Source organism: Colobus angolensis, unplaced genomic scaffold, assembly GCF_000951035.1.
Source record: "Colobus angolensis palliatus isolate OR3802 unplaced genomic scaffold, Cang.pa_1.0 Scaffold49, whole genome shotgun sequence".
Lineage (NCBI taxonomy): Eukaryota > Metazoa > Chordata > Mammalia > Primates > Cercopithecidae > Colobus > Colobus angolensis.
In genome coordinates, this window is record NW_012118376.1 from 6,150,081 (window position 1) to 6,170,091 (window position 20,011).

The 20,011-nt window shown below is 40.9% G+C and overlaps 1 protein-coding gene across 3 annotated transcripts in view; it reads right to left on the reverse strand.

Moving 5' to 3' along the window:
• Positions 1–20,011, reverse strand: part of ARHGEF28 (Rho guanine nucleotide exchange factor (GEF) 28) — a 331,462-nt gene that overhangs the window by 113,145 nt on the left and 198,306 nt on the right. Inside the window, exon 1 of one of the 3 annotated variants that reach the window (XM_011959261.1) lies at positions 15,882–16,037. The exons of the other annotated variants lie outside the window; for them this stretch is intronic. Coding sequence (XP_011814651.1) covers positions 15,882–15,966 — 85 coding nt within the window. The 5' untranslated portion in view covers positions 15,967–16,037. Of the gene's footprint in view, positions 1–15,881; positions 16,038–20,011 lie in introns of those variants that run through there. 3 annotated transcript variants of the gene reach the window in all.

Consider the following 20,011-nt stretch of genomic DNA (forward strand, 5'->3'; position numbering starts at 1 on the left):
AAAAAAAAAAAAAAAAAAGTAGAAGGGAATTAAATGTACTGAAATAATGCAAACAAAACAATGAAATTAGATTCTGACTAAATATTTGCCTATCAAAACTGAAAGTCTGAGAGGCCTGCTCTCTCTTTGTTGTAAAGGGAGATTCTGAAGGATTCAAGAAATGTTAAAGATGCAAGGGTACCACACTGAGACTTTCTCCTTCAATCAACAGAATGATCAAAAGAAAATATCTGCATGACTATTCCTAGAGGAATTCACCCTACACTTTCAAAAACTGGCCTACGCTGAGTGCGGTAGTTCACACGCCTATAATTCCCAGCACTTTGTGAGACTGAGGCAGGTGAATCACTTGAGCCCAGGAGTTCAAGACCAGCCTGGGCAACATGACTAAACCCTGTCTCCACTAAAAATACAAAAATCAGGTGGGTGTGGTGGCACACAGCTGTAGTCCCAGCTACTTGGGAAGCTGAAATGAGAGGATTGCTTGAGCCTGCGAGGCGGAGGCTGCAGTGAGCTGTGATAGTGCCACCACACTCCAGCCTGGACGACAGAATACGTAAGACCCTGTTCTCAAAGGAGAAAAAGAATGGAAGGGAAGGAAGGGAGGGCGGGAGGGAGCAAGGAAGGAAGGAAGGAAGGAAGGAGAGAAAGAGAGGGAAAGAGAAGAGAGAGAGAGAAAGAGAAAGAAAGAAAGAGAGAGAGAGGGAAGGAAGGAAGGAAGGGAAGGGAGGAAAGAAGGGAAGGGAAGAAGGGAAGGAAGAAAGGAAGGAGAGAAAGAAAGAAAGAAAAAAAGAGAGAGAGAGAAAGAATGAAAGAAAGAAAGAAAGAAAGAAAGAAAGAAAGAAAGAAAGAAAGAAAGAAAAGAAAAGAAAAGAAAAGAAAAGGTGGCTTAGCCCATGTCATCATCCTGTCACTCGAGTAATGGCTCCACTGAGACAGTAAGTCTTGTGAAGGACATGGGTGTGCAAGAGTATAATCTAGCATAATCTCCTCTCTACTTCTGCCACCTAGAACCTGACATGTAGATTTAGTCACTTGCTGCAATCATTAATAACACTAGCACAAACATCCTTTTGAGTATTTTTCTGAGGCATACACAGCCTCTACTTGTCAAAAGATGTCTCAAGACAATAGGATCTAGAAGTGAACACAGACTCACAAACCAGAAAATGACGCGGACTAACAGGACCACCACTCCTTTATTAACTTCAACAGTAAACACTGCAAATAACGGGCTTAAAACCAGCAGAAGACTGATCATGAAAGGAAAATAAGCCTTAAAGAACACTTTCAAGTAAGCATCAGCTACTTATATCAAAATGGCTAATTGCTCTACCGTGTTTCAGCCTATTCAAAGGAAAAGCTGTAATAGTTTCATTTTTTTTAAGTGTTACAGCTCTTTTCAAATTTGTCTAGCAGCCTTTTTGGGTTAGGCCAGAAAGTTCCCCAAAATAGTTTCTTTTTCTTAAAGGTATCTTTTCAATATTTTCAAGAAATATGATTTTATCACTTCCATATGTAACTACTCCAGTAACAAATTAAGTGAAAAAGTTATTGATCCCCAAAAATGGACTTTTTCAATGAGCATATAGAAATAATTTGCAGTAAGAACCAGCTAGTTTTAAATTAATGCTGTTTTATAGGAAGTTTTTCTTAGCTAAAAATTAACTTTATAGTTTTGTTGATAACATTAATTTTTAATATTTGGTAAGCATATATTTCAAAGACAATATAAAAGTAGCCAAAGCTCAACTCCCATTTTTAAATGGCTGCAGATTTTAAATTAGTGAAAAGCACTAGTGTGTTGCAGTGGTTAAAAGCATGAGCCCTGGACTGCCTGGGTTCAAGTCTCTACTCCATTATCTATTAGCTGTGTGACCTGGGGCAAGTTACTTAAGCTCTCTGTGCTTCCATTTCCTGATCTGTAAAATAAGGCAATAATATATCCATCTCATAGAATTATTGTGAAAATTAAATGAGTTAATATTTTAAGTGATTAGAGCAGACTCTGACATAGTAAGCACCCTATAAATGCTTTATTAGTTATGCTTCCTAAATATTTAAAAAGTAAATGAGGTGGCATAAGTTTAGTTCTGATTCTTTTTAAAAATAATTTCAACCTCTGCTATAACGTTACAAATTCAAAAACAACCCAAGGCCACTGGCATGCACAAAACATTCCATTTGCTTCACGAAGAGCATTTAAAATGTTGTAACTTTTATTTCAGACTTAGTTGGTGTTAAGAAATTTTGAAAAATCTATCCTGGACATGGTTAACTGAAAAACATAAAATGTGAAGAGAAAGAAAAGCTGTCAAACTGCCCATAGGATTTACCTCCAAGGACTGAAGGATGAGCTCTCATGAAATGGGAGGGATTATAACTGCAGGATAAAGTCAATCAGAGACAGCATTTCTCAAGAACAAAGGCAGGATTTCAGAAACTAAGATGTCCTAACATGATGAAGTGGACTTGGGCCAGTTTCTCACTGCAAAGTGCCTGGAGGATAAACAGCAACTCCAAGGGGATCCCCAGCTCTCCACTCTCCTATTCTCACTGCTTTGTAATGTGATCTAGGTGACTCCACCAGGGCTCTGTGAAGTCAAAATTTTCATAAGCCTGTCCTTGCTGTACTGAATCCTCTAATCAGGTGACACGGGTGACAATAGAAAGTAAATAGATTCCACCCATAGAAAGAAGAGGAATTGGAACTAGTAAGGGGGAGAGGAAGAGGCAGCTGCAGATGCCTCCCTTCACTCTGACATTTACAACTACTTCCAATCTAGCAGGAAACAGTTAATGGCACGGCCCAGCCTAGGGTCTCTTCAAACCTGATTTCCAACAAAATCCAGCTCTCCCTTAAGAAGCTAAGAGCCTTGTAGCTAAAGCAAAATGTGGCCTACTTGACTGGTTATGCAAATGACCCACGCCCAGACATAAACAAACCCAGCTAAGGCAGTTTTCTGCAAACCTGCTGCCGACCTGGTTTGGCCCACTCTGGATGCCAGAGTGCAAAAGTCAGGTGAGGGCCTCTCAGTCCAGATATCTCTTAACTGTGGCTGAGTAGATTGGTTTCATTTATTCATTGGATTTTGCTTTAACTCTAGACCTTTATGAACAGCAGAAACATTCACTGAGAATAACCACCATAAAATGGGTGAGACTTACTTTAGAGTTCAATTCCCAACATTCGCCTGAAGCAGTGCCCATTATGGTCACCAAAGACCTTCAAATGACAGACCCTATAGTCAGTTCTCAGTTGCACCTTCTGTGACCTACAGTAGTATTCAATACAGTTGATCACTTCCTGTCCTTATCCTCCAGGACACCAGGCTCTCCAGGTCCTCCCATCTTGCTGGCCTTTTCTTCTCAGGCCCCATGGCAGGTTCCTCCTCATCTTCTGGATGTTGGCAGGTTGTACTACTTTAGGGTCAGTCCTCCAGCTCCACTCTTTCCACCCTTCCCTTGGTTATCAGACAGTATGGCATCACACACCATCATATGATGATGACTCTCACATTTTCAACTCCAGACCAGATGTCCAGAGCACTCCCGTGAGTCACAACTATCCCCTCAATACTCCTCCTAGTTGTCCAGCAGTCATGCCAAGCACAACAGGTCCAAAGCTGAATTCTTGATTCCCACCCCCACACCCAACTTCTCCCAAAAAATGGCAACTCTGTCTTTCCTTGGAGTCACCCTTGACTGTTTCCTTTCACAACTGGATTCAGAATCTGACCTTTCTCATCACCTCCACTGCAACACCAAGCAAGCCACCACTGTCTTCTTCCTAAACTGTTACAACAGTAGTCTCTGCTCCCACTCTTGGCCCTCCATAGCCTTTTCTCCACAGGAGAGACAAAGGAAATCGAGTCATGTCATGCCTCTGCAAAATTCTCCAACGGCTTCCCATCTCATACTGAGTGAAGGCCAGACTTTTCCAGGACCTATGGTGCCTCCCGTTGCCTGCCCCTCCTCCACTCTCTCCCAGCCTCTCTGAAGCCCTGCCCACTACTCTACTCCAGCCCCACAAGCCTCCTTGCTGTTTTTGCCTCAGACCATTTGCACTTGCTGCTCCACCTTCCAGCTGGCTCTTCCCCTGGATATGCAGATGCCTTGCTTCTCACTTTCTTCTCATCTCTGCCCCAGTGTCATTTTACCAAAGAGACTCTCCCTGATCATCTTACATAAAACGGCAACCGCCAAGCCTTGCTTTATTTTCACTCATGCCCCTTACCATCACCTAGCATATTAGAGATTTATTTGCTTGTTGTATGTCATCTGTTTCCTTCCACTAAAACATAAGCTCCATGAGAACAGCAACTTCAAAGACAGTTTTGTTCACCATCTTCCCAGTACCTACAACCATACAGGCAGGCAGTGGATAATGAATATTCACTGAAGAGTTAAATCATTTCTCATCAAGAACAGAAAATTCTCTTCAGGTCTGGTAATGTTTTCTCAGATTCTGAGGTTCTCTTGTGATGGGCTCTCCTTGCTACATGTTGTGATGGGAGTGTCACAGTCTACTTTCATTCACTTATTCACTTATTCATTCATTCATTCTTTTTTCCCATACTTACTGAGTGTCTACTGATCACCAGGTACTGTGCAACCTGCTGGGCCCAGGACAGAGCCCTCAGCCCCTATCAGCAACTCTTAAAAAAACATCTTCAGGCTGGGCACTGTGGCTCACACCTGTAATCCCAGCACTTTGGGAGGCCAAGATGGGCGGATCACCTGAGGTCAGGAGTTCGAGACCACCTGGGACAATGTGGCAAAACCCCGTCTCTACTAAAAATACAAAAATTAGCCAGGCGTGGTGGCGCATGCCTGTAATCCCAGCTACTCGGGCGGCTGAGGCAGGAGAATCGCTTGAACCTGGGAGGCAGAGGTTGCAGTGAGCCAAGATCATGCCACTGCACTCCAGCCCCGGGAGACAGACTGAGACTCCATCTCAAAAAAAAAAAAAACTCTTCAGAGCCCAGTGAGTATTGTCTATTCCCCAGGAGGTCCCCTGACCCAGCCAGGAGGCTTTCCTTCCTCTCGGAGCTCTTCCTATTATCTCTGTATTTTGTCCTGTGTCATCTATCACACTCTGGTGATGAGAGTTTTCTTTTGCTCTTCCTGGTAGGATAAGCAACCTCCCAACTAGGGTCTCAGCTACAGATTGTGTAAAACACCACAATACCATGCACCTCTTATGCCTTCTGGTAGCAGTAGCCCAAGAGTATTACTGTTTAATCCCTTTATTTAAAATATCAGATAGGCTACCTCTTTGCTAACAAAATAATGGGATAATCAGGCAGATATGCAAAGTAAAGGTACTGGGAAGAAGATATCAGGAAGAGAAACATTAAAAAGGAGGAAATAGATGTAAAATATAACTACTATAAGAGTCGGCATCTCTGGAACACATGCTACACACTGGGTAATTATATCAGACACTACTACTATTGTAGCTAACATAACTATGGTGCTTACTCTGAACCAGGCACTGTATGATTAATACTTCTTAACACATTTCATCCCCAAAACAATTCCATTTGACAGATGAGGAAACTGCAGTGCTATTTAAGTAACTTCCCAAGGGCACACAGCTAATCAATGGTGGCTCTCTGCAGACACTCTGCTATGTAGTTCAAAGTCCTTTATGTAATAATTAGGGTTACCAAGTATCCTATTTTGAACGAAAGAAAATGGTATTTGAAAAATGTCTGGTATTTTTCCATTAAGAAGTTTCATTAATGTGTTACAATGTGACTTATACCTAGGTATGTTCACCCACTTCCTGGCCCTGTCCTATTCACCCCTGGCAGTTTGCTGAGTCTTGCTGAGAAAACATTCATAGAACAGTAGATACATTATCTCATTTTGTTTAAGAGCACAACAACACTCAAGATACTCAAGACTCAAAGACCTAAAAGATAAACTGAGATGTCAACTGCTATTTCTAGGTGATAGAATATAAGCAGTTTTTATTTTCAACTCTTTACTATCTGTAATTTCTAGATTTTTAACAATAACCATCTTTACATCTAAAATAAGAGTCTGGAAAAGTCATATTTTTAAAATGTGCCTCTTAAGTAAAGAAAAGCTGTGTGATTTTATGCAAAATGGTAGGTTATCAGTAAGTCGACCATATCAGATAATATATGTATAAATGTATTAACTGGAAATGTTTTACCCAAGAGCATACAGAATTGTTTTTTAACCATCTGCCAAACTTACTCTCCATAATTGCATGAGTCATTATCATATTTGTTTTGTAGACAAGAAAGCTAAGGCCCAGGGAAAGTGATTAACCTGCCCAGGTTATTATATTAAGTGGTTGAACCAGAACACAAACAGTCCTGACAGAGAGCAAAGCCCACCCACTGCAGTATACAATCTCCCAAATTCCCTCATTCAAAGGGACCTTCACCAAGTTCTGAAGTTTATAGAAAGTCTTTTTCACCTATGGTCTTAGTGTGACCCAGAAGAAAGAAAAAACCTACCCTCGCAATGAAAGTGAACATTTATGAGCTGGGTGCAGTGGCTCATGCCTATAATCCCAGCATTTTGGGAGGCCAAGATGGGAGGAATGCTTGAGCCCAGGAGTTCGAGACCAGCCTGAACAATACAGCAAGACCTTGTTTCTATAAAAAAATGAAACAAATTAGCTGGATGTAGTGGTGCATGTCTGTACATGCAAGCTACTCAGGAGGCTGAGACAGGAGGATCACTTGAACCTAGCAGTTAGAAGCTGCAGTGAACTATGTTCTTGTCACTGCACTCCAGCCTGGATGAGACCTTGTCTCTAAAAAGGGGGTGGACAGGACATTTCCAGAGGCAAACTAGAATTCATCTCCTCGCCCACTCCTCTTCTAAGGTTCTCTCAGGATTTTTTCTGATATTAGTCTTGGTCATACTCTTCTGAGCTGGACCTGAGGTTACAGAGAGGATCCATCCAAATTCCAAAATTATCCTCAACCCAGGAATTTCCTGTGGGTCACATGTAAGCTAAAGTAACTCTGTAGATTTTAATACATAGCAAGAGTATCTTTAATACATAGCAAGAGAGAACCCAGGGAACCTCCGTTCACCAAACTAGAGTCTCAATCCAAATACCCAATTCACCCTCAGAACTTACCTCACCTTCCTGGTGATCCTTTAAAAAGAAAAGTGGTCCCTGGAAGGAGGTCAGGCCTCTCAGGGCAGTCCTGTTAGCCACAGTAACAGCTAGGGACAAAGCCAGTGGATTCCAGAGGTGCTGGGAGTGAGATCTGTTTCTCCAGCTCCTCCCTCCCCCCTGGAAAAGCACAGTTTAAACCCTCTCCTAAATAACAAGTACGAGTACTCGGGTCTCTAAAACGAGATCCTTAAAAAAAAGTCCTGTTCTACTGTTTCGAAAGAACTAATCAAAATTATTGAAGAAGAAAACATGCCTTTTCCCTTGTAATACAGGAGAGACATAGAGGGAAGTCAGGAGAAGCGGGGGGAAATGCAGGCCTCTGAAAACAAAAACCAGTCTTTCCAAGTCCTCACTCCTCATTGTAGTAGCACAAAGTAGCCTTCAAGAGTCCCTGTGTTTATGTTTGGAAAAGTGACTCTTGAATGTATAAATAACTTTTTCTTTCCTTGCTTCCCTCAAACAATCAAGCAGATATTCAGTCATGTGTGGTATGTGGACTTTGGCGTGATTAGATTTAATCAACAAGCCCCTTCCTTCTGATGCAGTTCTCTAAGGCCTAAAGCAAATTAGTCCACATCAAGGAAAAATTGGCAAACTGAGGAGGGGAAAACCTAATATATAAAAACACCATATAAAACTGAAAGACCTCAAATGAAGGGGCGGACTCTGATAAGACCACTTCAAGTGACTCTAAAAATACAAACAAACTAAAGAGGAAGATACCCCATATGTCATCATCACAAAGAACTCTACGAATAAGTCAAATCCCCTATAATCTTATGGAAAGACGCTGGCACACGAAAATATTTTGTTTCTTTCAAATTCATGAGAAGCTCCATTCTCCAGTGCCCATCCCTACAGCCATATGTGTTTCAGGCCCCCTAAATATCCTCAAAAGTAATTGAGTTCTATAGACAAAAAACCATGCTAGCAAAATAGAGAATTCTCCATGGAAATTTACATTTTTTCACTTATTTTTTATGTGTTCTCAATGGAAACATTTTGAATGAATGAATAAATGGGCAAATGGATGAATGAATGATGAAAGCCAAGTACTACCTGGCGTTCCTCCAAATTGTTGTTTCTTCTGGTTGAGAAGCCCTACTTAATTCTTGAATCCTGTTTCATTATCCTGAGCAAGTCTGAAACACCACCGGGTAGGTAGGGATGAATGAGAGCTGGATGCGGGATTTGTCAACATTCTTAACCAGGACGCTCCATTGTCAGGAACGTCACAGACCAGACAGATGAGACAAGTGATTTCCCTGCCTCTACGGAACAGTGTGAAATAAGCTGGAGGCTACTCTGAGGGTCGGTGGGTTTTTCCTGCTTCCGTCTGGGGCTCTGCAATAGATCACTTTGCAGGCTACCCCACACTATCATGAGGATGACCATTACCCAAGCACACTTGCAGGAAGAGCAAGGTCAAGCAGCGGGGCCAGGCTCAGCTTTCCTGGGCCACTCTCAGGTGCCTACATGGTGAGAATGGGATCCCACAAATCCCGAAGGCCTCTGAGAAGAACACGAAGTGGCCTGAATTGAGCGCTTGTGGCCTCTCATGAGGCCCACCACGGTGCAAAGGAAGAGACCAGGTGGCAGACATTTCTGGGGGAAGCATCTGGTTCAGCAGCCAGGGGAAGAGAGTCCAAGGTTTCTGTAGCGGAAGAGCCAGGGTGGGGCCAAGTCAGGGTGAAACCAGAAGGAGAATCACCAGGTCCTGACTAGCACCACAATCCCAGCTGCTGACCTTTATCACAGATGCCAGAACACCCAGTAATAAAGCACTCATGCCTCAGGGAAGAGCCTAGGCCTGTCAAGCCACAGCAGAACCCAGGAGGACCCAGGAGGTGCAGTGTAGATTGAAGGACTGGGACTTTCCATCCCTCCACCTCCACCCCCCACCATTCACCTCCACTGTCGCCAGGAAATCACATTCAACAGCAGCTTGACAAGGAAGAGTAGGAGAGGGAAGAAACTTGAGACACTGAATATTTTACGTAAAGACACTGATCAGTCACCAAAAATGACTATTTAGATTATTGTATCAGACCAAGTTTTCTATGTTAGACTAAAATATATCCTTTCCCCTCCCCTGCCCCACTGCCTATAGAGTGGGACCCCATGAAGATGATCAGATCAATTGTAGATAAAGACTATCAGGGTGTAGCATGGGTAAATTTGTGCCATGAGACACTTTCAATATTTATTGCCTACTTTCTGGGATCCAAGTGCTGCCAGAGATGTGATAACAGGCTCGCTGCCTTCAAGGAATTCAGTGTCTTAGGATATAGAGGTTTAATAACAGCTGTAATACAGTAATGAGAGGGCCTTTCCTAAACATATACACAAGGCAGAGTGGCACTGGAGTTACAATGCTGAACTCCAAGGGAATTCAGAGAATGCCCTTGGAAAAAAGGACACTCAAGCTGCATCTTAAACAGCAAATTGGAGATTAATAGTTAAAAGTGGGATAAATATTCACCTGTATTTTCTAAAACATAAATAAAAGAGTGAGGGAGGAGATTTATGGAAGGCATGTGAGGGTGGTTCACAAAACTAAAAGAATTAAGCATTCAAGTCTTGAGAGGTAGGAACCTGGGCAGCAACAAGGGCCTGGAACCCAGGTAGGACCGTCTCACTCATCTACTTCTCTTTACATGTTTGCAGTATTTCCTCCTACTACAGGCTGGTTTCTTCCAGCTAAAGGTTTTCCCTCCAATCCATCCAGCATTGCCATCCAAAAAAGAAGACATTGCCCACCAACCTCCAGTTTGAATAATCCCAGGGAAGGATTCTGATTGGCTATGATTAAATCATGTGCCCAACCCGGGCCACTCATTGTGAACCAGGCAGGAGGAGTGCTGTGATTGGCCTAGTCTGAGTGGGGTGCCAATCCCGCTGCACTCAGCAAGGCAAAGTTACATGAGAAGTAGGCAGCAACATTTGGACCTATGGCCGGAGTAATGGAGGGGCCACTTCCTAAAGAGCAAAGGGAAGAAACATACTAAGCACGCAAAACTAACCATCCAGGCCAGCACAACATTTGGCACCTCTCTACATTTCTGTATCACCATGAATCAACAGGCCACAAGGCTAGGCTATTTTCTATCACTTTGATACATTCTATGTATATCTGACTCTGTCCTTTGCTTAGAAGGAACATCCTGCCATTAAAAGCCCAACAAGCTCACCACAGCCTTACAGGCTATCGAAATGACATTCTTTTCATGATACCCCCAACTTGAACTGGTCTCTTTGCCTTGAACTTTGACAGTAATTTTTCCTGATCTTTCCTATGGGACTCAATCACTTTCTACCTTACTTAATTAATGTATCTGAATAAATAATCATTTGTCCTTCCCTAAAACCAGGAGTGATGGAGAGGAGTCCCCTGAACAAGAATACAGTTAATTATAATACTGTCTCCCTTCCACCTGCAGAGATTAATGGAGAACGATACCTTGTCCAAGAATTTGAGCAGCCAAAAATAAAGAAAAATTTACTTTCAAAAATTTGGCAAAGTATTTGTTTAACTAAAAGGAACTTTGAGGGTATGCAGCTATGTTGTTTGGCAAAGAGTTTGCAATGGGTCTCCTCTACTCTGCTGACAATGGTAGACCTCTAGGCAGAGTCTGGAATTGAAACTGCTCTGTATGAGGTTAAACACTCTCTTCATTGAGAGCCAAAGAAATCTTAGCAGGTTATGTCACCTTTAGGAAAATGTTTCTCTTCCTTAATAAGGATTTCTCTAGTGACTTACTCATCCCCTGGTATTCAGCTATCATTTGGGGAGTTTTTAGACTGAATACACACACGCATGTGTACATCTGATGAAACTTGACAAAAGGGAGGAAGGGAAAGAAAAAAAGACAAGAAAGTCCATGAGAAAAAAGTATCTCCCTTTTAAAAATCATTAACATTTCTAAAATGCCATCATACCTCTGCCTACTTACTGTGTCAAGGATTATTTTTTCAGATTAGGTACCTGCCCTCTAAACATGAAATGAGCTCATGAAATAGGCCAAAACAATGGTCTCAGGGTCTTAGGTCTCCATTCCGAGCATGCCAAATCTCTCTAACTGTATCTTTTTGTCTGGGATAAACCTGTAAACTTTCCAGGCCACAGTGGAAAGCACTCCCAGCCCCTTTTTCTTCCCAATTCATCCTGTCTCTTCCTCTCCTAAGCCAACCATCCTGTGCTCCAGGCATCTGTGCATCTGTTCCCAATCCCAATCCAGTGATGTATTTAAGTACTGTATCTGTGTATAGGAGGAAGGTATCAAGACGCATAAACAACCCTACCATCTTGCTCCTCCAGAGTCTCCCCCTGTCAATTCTCCTCCTAGTAAAGATACATAAAGGAGAGGGGGGAGCTAAGATGGGGAGGCACGATAACACCTTTTGAACCCAAGGTAGCTACCTATTGAAGTTTACCATCCCTTACCTCTACTAAGAGGTGGTGAAACATACCAGGAAGAACAAAGCCTTTTGAGTGTCCTGGTTCTTGGCCTGGCTCTGCCATTTATTAGCTCTAATTTGTGGCAACTCACATCTCCTCTCTGAGCCTTGGAGTCACCAACTAATAAATGAAGATGACAAACACATCTAATGTACAGGTCTTTTACAAGACAACATGTGCAAAAAACACATTATTCATATGTCATTCTTTCATTCCTTCTCCTTCTTTATTCTACCTTGGTTACTGTTCCCTGTGCGTCCTAGTATGACTTTGGGAATAACTGTAAAACTCAGCCTCAGCTTCTTCACCTATAAAACAGAGACAATATCTGTATTACAGAGTTATTTTGGGACTCACATATCATAGATACAAAGCATGTACTATAGCTTAGTAAGAGTAGTTATGATTAATATGCTACCATATAAATATTAGTTATTTTTATTATTATTAGAGAAAATACGGTGCTATCTAAGCTCTCCAAGGTTGTCAAGCTTTCTGGTATGCATCGCCCTCTTTGGCAACTGTAGCCTGGTTTTGCACCAGCAAAAGGAAAAAAGAGAGAAAAAAAATGTTCACACTATGTGTCACTGCAGAGGTAGCATATGATATGAACTGGGGAAGGAGAGAACAAGAGAAGTTGCACAAGTGGATAAAAGGCATAAAAGAATGAAAATTTCAACATTTCCTGGGGTCTAATGATTTATACTAAAGTATGCATTTTAAAGACTGAATGACAATTATGAGAACCTTGGGTAAAGCCTAATTCCTATGTTTTTCAACCTTTAATTAATAAGCAATAAATTTATTGACTGAATCTCCTACTAAAAAAACAAAACAAAAAAAAACCCAGAAAATCAGGCATTCCTGGAGCCCTTGAAGTGGAACAGTAATGGATTCTGGCCCACTCCAATCATTAACTGCTGGGCTGCTAGTACAGCCTGTCCTGGGGCTACCTATGAAAGGAACAAGCCAACTTTTGGGAACCCTAGGAGTACATTTTGGGCAGCCTGGTTTTAACTGCTTTCATCATGCTCCGTGCTGGACATGGGTCTTTTCCAAAGGCACTGCTTCCAAGTCACATCCTCTTATCTTCCCTCTGAAGGCGTGAGGATAAGAAAGTACTAGATATACTTTTTAATTGAAATATGGTATTAGTGAGTTTCTGCTAATGTTATTTTCCTCTTGTTATCAAATCCTTGCTCTAAATTTTCACATCACTCCCTCCACAAGCCAGTAATATATATGTGTCTGGGTTTCTATCAAAAAAATAGTGAAAACTAGGACAGGAGGAGATATTAAACAAAGGAAATACTGACAATGGAGGTCAGGACAAGGAAAGAACAAGAGAGAACATCAGACACTATTTCTGACCAAATTCAAGAGAGGTTTGCCAATAAACCAGTAATTCCAAGCCCTCAAAGCCACCTTCATGATTTCTCCAGTGACGTGAACCTACATCTGAGAATGATGTTGGTGGTGATTAGAAGGAAGGGAAGAATGATTAAGAAATTCAAGCCACCTCAGTTCTGAAGACTGACAAAAATACTTATGATACCCTCTAAGCAACAAGAGACCACAGTTCCCAAATGGCCCTCAGGCTAAAAAACCAAGTCCCTTGATGTTTCTTCCACTATATAGAGGGGGCATGTCTGGGTCCTGGGAGATGGGTCCCCACGTTAAGATCCCTGCAAGCAGAGACAGCATCTGTCAGGGTCATTACTTCACCATACCCTCAAGAACAGTGCCTGGCACCCCCCATCCCAGATGTTTGTTGAACATATGAATAATGCCCCCTTACATCACTGTTGCCCTCATCTGTCAAATGAGGGAATTGGACCAGATTGTCTCTAAGGCCCTTTAGGCTATAAGGATCTGTGATTCTGGGACTCCGTCCAGCTAGCATTACAGCATGACCAAACCCACTCTTCATAACTAAATCACCATGATTTCATAAAGAACGTAAGTGTGGAACATGGTCTAACAATCCCCACCTCTCTGCTACCAACCTAATTTTCACTCATCTTTTATCAGTGGCAAATAGTTAATCATTTCCATATCCCAGGTACCTGCTTTCACTTGAATCATGTTTAATTTATACATAGCTATGCTATGACTTTCTGTTGCAGCTCATACTGGCCATGCTTCAACTTTGGATTTAAAAGGAGAGCATGATGAATGCATTCCCTACAACTCCAACAGACTCTCAAAGCTCTCCACTGGCCTCCTCATCATTAATCCCATGTCTCTCCAGTGTTAGGCTGCCCAGGTCCCAACAACATTGGGCCACATAAATACAAAACTAAATAAAGCAGATTACACCCCAAATTTAACTGGGTTAGAACTGACACAGAGATTTGGTAGACTCTACAGAACGGTACCTACCCTCAAGCAGCTTTCAGTGTACCAGAACTAATAATATTCACTCCAAAGTAATAATGACTTTGTGTATCTCCTCTCTCAAAAACACTTTACATGGTTTTTTATTTACTATTTGGGAATAATTTCAAACTTACAGAAAAGCTGAAGGATATCCACTAATTTTTTTTAAGCTGAAAGAGTAATAGCAGCATAAAAAAATAGCAATATATACTATTTACCCAGATTTACATATTGTTAACATTTTACTCCATTTTCTATTTGTGTACAAGCTTGTTTTATAAGCACATGCTTGTGCTGTTATATATATATTCAGGGGGTATATATATATATACCCCCTGAATCATTTAATAGTAAGTTACATATATCATGGCCTTTTAATATACGACTGTATCCACCAAAGATATACAGGCTTTCATGCTGAAATTTTTTTCAATCTGTTCCTTATAACATCTATAAAATCAATAAAATAGAAAAATCAATTTTCTTAGATAAAAAATAAAATTAATTTTTAAAACATTAATTTTAATGTCTTAAAATAGCATATTGAATATAAGCTATTCAAGTCTTCAATCATAGAATTTGAAGGATGGCAGCTGAGCAACATGATAAATGTGTTCGGGCTGAGTCTTTCTACTAGCCCTAGATGGTAAGCACATCTTATTCCTGGTGTTGGCCTTGATCTAAGCTAAAGAGCAAACAAGCCAAATAAACACTTCTATTTTATTTCAGAAGGAAGAAAGAAGATGCTTGAAGTGAGGCTGGTATGCTGACAACTGCTAGTGTCCGTCCTCCTCTGGGAGAAGCACGGGGGGACAGGGTAAGCTGTCCTGCTCCTTAGAACAGGTATGCTCCCGAAGGACAGTGCTGCAGAGGCAATCCGCTTAGAAACACCTTTCCTGCTTGTAAGTTTATGAAAATGTTCCTTTTCTCCTTGAATTAAAAACATAACCACACACGTCCCTGCACAAGACAAGAAATGGGAAGGATTACACACTATCTTATTTTTTTAAACCTCAGAAGGCAGCAATCACCACCAGCTAAGCCCAGCCGAGGATGGGACAACAGCTTCTCAGGGTACTGCTTCTGCACCCTAACACCAGCTTGCCCCTTGTTTCCATGGCCCACACTGCAACAAGAATGGGCTTCAAGTAAGAGAGAATAAGCAATGCAAACCCATTCCATTATCAATCATGCTCAGATAAATGGCTCTTCTTCCTTCAGCAGTCAAGGATTTTACTTACTTGATAATTAATTTTGGTAAACTATTTAACATGTGACTATATTCTCTGAAGATACACAGGCTTTTGTGTTGAAAGTATTTTTTTTCAAATCCTTTCCTTGTCATATCTATAAAATCAATAAAATAGTATAAAATAGTATAAAATAGAAAAATTTTCTTAATTACAAAAAAATTTTTTTAATTACTATACACCTGAAAACTAAAACAAAAGATGCAGAAACTGGGTATGAAACACATGCGTATTCTCCGCAAATCCCACAAAGACTGAACATGTTTAAATCAACAGGACTCTTTATTGTCAAGGTAACTCCAAGGTAAATCTGATTAAGTGAATCCAAAACATTTACCTTATACTAAACTCGCTTCTTTTTTTTTTTTTTAAAAAAAAAAGAGAATTGCACATACATAATAGCACCAAGGTAGGTAGATTCAAAGTGAAAGGAACATAAGAAGAATTAGTAGGTTTGCCTCAGAAACCTGTATGTATCAGTACAGTGAGAGTTTTATAAAGGCACGTATAAACACGCGCTACATTGGAAAAACAGTCTGGCAAAGAAACAAGGAAAAGAAAGGTAAGAATAGGATGTCTCGTTTTGCCCATGAAAGAAAGAAAAGATACTGCAATCTACCTTGTTTGGGCGTCCTTCTTCGAATCTTCATTTTGGGAAAGGAAGGCCACGAGTAGTTAAAAGGTGAGTCGGAGTCAGAATCCATCTTTTTGTTTTGGTGAAATCAACAGATGAAACAGTAGAGACTCGGGAAGAACTCGGGGCGTCCCCAGTCAGGAGGCAAGCCTCCCCATGTGATGTAAAGGGGAGGAATGAGACTGGATGAAATAGCTCCTGCACACCAGGGAGGGAAAGGCAATAAATGTTTTGCTTCCTTCGGGCATTCAGGCGTGTAGACCGACAAGGAGGCTGTAAATATTAAAGCCAAACTAGGGAAGTAAAGGAGGGAGAAGGCGGGGAGCTAAGAGTGGCTCAAACACTGCAGTCCACTTATTCAAAAGGTCATTGGGAGCAAATGAATCATTAACTCCCCTCTTCTCGTTGCTGGAAATGGAAATGAAGGAGGAAGGTAACTGGGAATTAAAAGAGAGCTGCCTGTGATTCAAGAAAAGCCTCCGAATGCAGGCTTGTTTTGAGTGAGAGTATCGCTTCTCAGAAGAGCCACCCAGTGCTGTGTTAGATAAAGGTTGAGGTTTATGTGTGTGGACAGCCAGAAAGCTTGATCCCCAGGCAAATGAACGGCAGCAGACTCCAGGAAGAGCTCTTTCCAGAGCAGACTATTCCTTCATACCATTGGCAGCTTGGGCAGTTTTTCGGATCTAAGAACCAAAACAGCTCTGATAATTCATTTAACAATCCAGTCTCACCACCCTTTTAATCCTAATGTGGTTGGAAGTTTTAACTTTTATATAGATTGTACTTGTTTCATTAGATTCATACAAAGTTATTTACCACTGTTTAGCACAATTGGGGTATTTCCACATTGGTCCTGTCACCAAGTTTGGCCGTCAATCATCAGGATTTTGGTGCCTTTATAGCTCTGATCTAAACTTTCAGTCCATCTCAATAGAGTTGGTGACTAATTTACCACAAACCAACAGTTCTTGCAGTCTCCCTGAACAATTCTCCAGTAATTAGCATTCAGGAGAAGCTCATTACTGCCTCCCCATAAATCGTGGCACTGCTCAGGCTCACTTCTCCGCTTCCTATAGGAACATAGATATGCATGCCCCAAATAAGGTCAAGCACAACAGCCGAGATCTGCAGTGGAAAAAAAGGATATCCCAAATGTTATCAGGGAGTCTCTTTTAAGCATTTCTTTTAGTAGACACAATAGCGAGAAATGTTTGTTTTGTTTTGTGAGGTCACCTGACGTCCAAATAAACTAAAGGACATTGGAAATAATATGAGGATCCATTAAGTCTGCAGATTTAGAAGCTGACAGTATGTGTCTTAATTAACATTCATTTCTTTGCTTCAATTATTTCCTAAAGTGTCGGTACTACTGCGCCACGCTGTGCAAGAAAATAGCTGCATAGCCTGCTCCATGGAAGCTAATCCTATCTGATTGGATAGGGGTTGAGTGTGGGGTACAGGGAGAAGAGGAGAAAGGGGAGAGACCACTTAATTTCAAATTTAAATCAAAATCAGAATTATATAAATCACTGCTGTGTTTTTATATAGTTTGTCTCATAAACATACAACTAAAACAAAATACAACTATAGTTACAAACATTGCAACTAAGTGGAAATATTGATACATTTTCTATTTTGTGGCTTTTTTTTTAAAATTTTTTTTGAGACAGGCTCACTCTGTCACCCAGGCTGGCGTGCAGTGGCAGGATCTCAGCTCACTTCAACCTCTGCCTCCTGGGTTCAAGCAATTCTCCTGCCTCAGCCTCCTGAGTAGTCTCATCTACAGGCATGCGCCACCACACCCGGCTAATTTTTGTATTTTTAGTAGAGATGCGTTATTGCTATGTCAGCCAGGCTGGTCTCGAACTCCTGACCTCAGGTGATCCACCCACCTTGGCCTCCCAAAGTGCTGAGATTACAGGCATGAGCCACCGTGCCAAGCCTGTGGCTTTTAATTTGATAAATCAGTACATATTATTCTCAACCAACTGGGTATAATTATAAGAATATGTAACTTTCAGCCCTTATATCCAGTAAAAGAGTTTTAGTCCATATGGATCTTTAATTAGAAAATATACCAAATCTTGTGGAAGAGTATTTACATTCACTCTCAATTTTAGAGCACAGAATGGTGCCCAGGATGCTGCAGGCAGTTGCTGAAGGAATTAATGATTTACAATAGTCAGTCTCCCACGTAAATGACATTTACCCTGTAGATGAAGAACCTTTACATGACAACTGATTAAAAACACATATTTTGACAAAAACGTCTACAAGAACTATTATAAAGTGTTTAAAATATATATTTGTGTTTTATTTAGCACAACAGTTGTCAAAAGAACAGTACTTCTGGGTAGAGAAAACCCATTGTTCTGAGGCTGCAGGCAGTGATGGGAGTGTGCATAGGTCTATGGCCCTTTGGCTGCTTCTAAGTTGTCTGTAGACCAAGGAAAGGGGACCTTCACTAGTGTGGACAATCACCAAAGCAAAACACTATTGGATCAGGAGATATTGTTACTTTTCTTCAGCTCTACTTGTTACCATTAAAGAATCCTTTGAAATGCAACATTTCCAAGGTGGTTAGAAATACTAAAGTCCTCACCCTGAATTGGTGGGAGTGGGTTTTGTAGCTCCTTGCTACACAGCCCATGCTAAACCTCTGCTACACTATCCCCTTAACTAAAGATACAGGAACACTTTACTTCTTACAGTTGACTGATGCTATGGGAAAGAGGGAGACATGTTTCTTATTAAATTACAAACAGAACAAAAGTAATACAATCTATAGGGGCTCCCTAACTTGTTTTATTAAGTTGGTCAGAAATGCGACAAAGTGTTCAAAAGGCTACAAATGTAGAGAAAGCAGAATCAGGGGCAGAATTTCTCAGTGGCATCAGAATGGAGGTAGGGGCCTCAGGGAAAACTGTTCATTGTAAATGCAGATTATGAGATTCCCATCCCAGATGTGTTGAATCAATCTCTCTGAGGGTGGCCCAGGAACCTGCAACAATTTACAACAAGCACCACCCCTATCCCAAGCAATTCTTATGTCTACAGAAGTTTTAGAGTCACTCAACTAGGAGGTAATAAACCCCACATCAGCAAGTTACTGGAACAGGCTGTTCCTCCTATGACTACAAGTGACAGGTCAGAAGAACTTCAGGGCAATACAGACAAACAGAGAGAAGAAAACACTCCCTAGAAAGTATTTCTATTAGTTGAGATTCCAGACAGATTCATCCTGATCTAATTCTCCCAAATGCAGTCCTTGTTGACCAATTACATATCAAGTGATTCTTGATGTCAAAATTATTCTGAAATAGTATTGAACAACCTAACCAATACATGTGAGACACCCAACTGATATATGTGAAAATACCTCAGATATCAAAAGAAGAGACTTTCCAATGTCCTCATTTGCTTCACTATTTTTCAGTGTTTTCTAAATAATAAAATGATTTCTACTGACCAACCATGTTTGCACAGCCCTTTTTATTTTTAGGCCAGCTTACTTCCTTGCTCACCAACACATTTCTTCTGAAGATGTGGGTCATTTATTCTCCTTGTTTTCTATAGTAATTGAGGCAGGTTTTTTTTTTTCCATTTGATCAATATAATTGCATTTAAATTAATTCAATATGTTATTTACATCTCATTCATATTCAACAGGTGACTGTTACTGGCTGATTGCAATTGCAGACAGCAGAATTCAATGACATATCCCCCAGACCACCCTTTCACCATATATCATACAACAATTACCATGTAAGAGTATGAATGCTTTCACAGAAGATACCTTCACCTGAATATGCCTCCTTTAATTAGAAAATTCTTCACCTAGAAAAGAACTTCCGTGAGGTTATAATTATTCAGGGAAGATGCTGCTGCCTTGAAGTTTCAGCTTTCTAAAAGACCCACATAGAAAGGAAACTTTCCTTGATCTTCATTTAGACATTAACCTGCCTTTCAACCTTGATGAAATCAAATCTCAAAGAAGTATTTACAGTTTGGTCTGAATTACAGTATTTGTACAGTTTTCTCATCTTCCAAGGGGACCCAAATTTCTTAGTCGGCAAGAATTGTGTCACATTTTTAATGCACCACAAGCTAAAAAG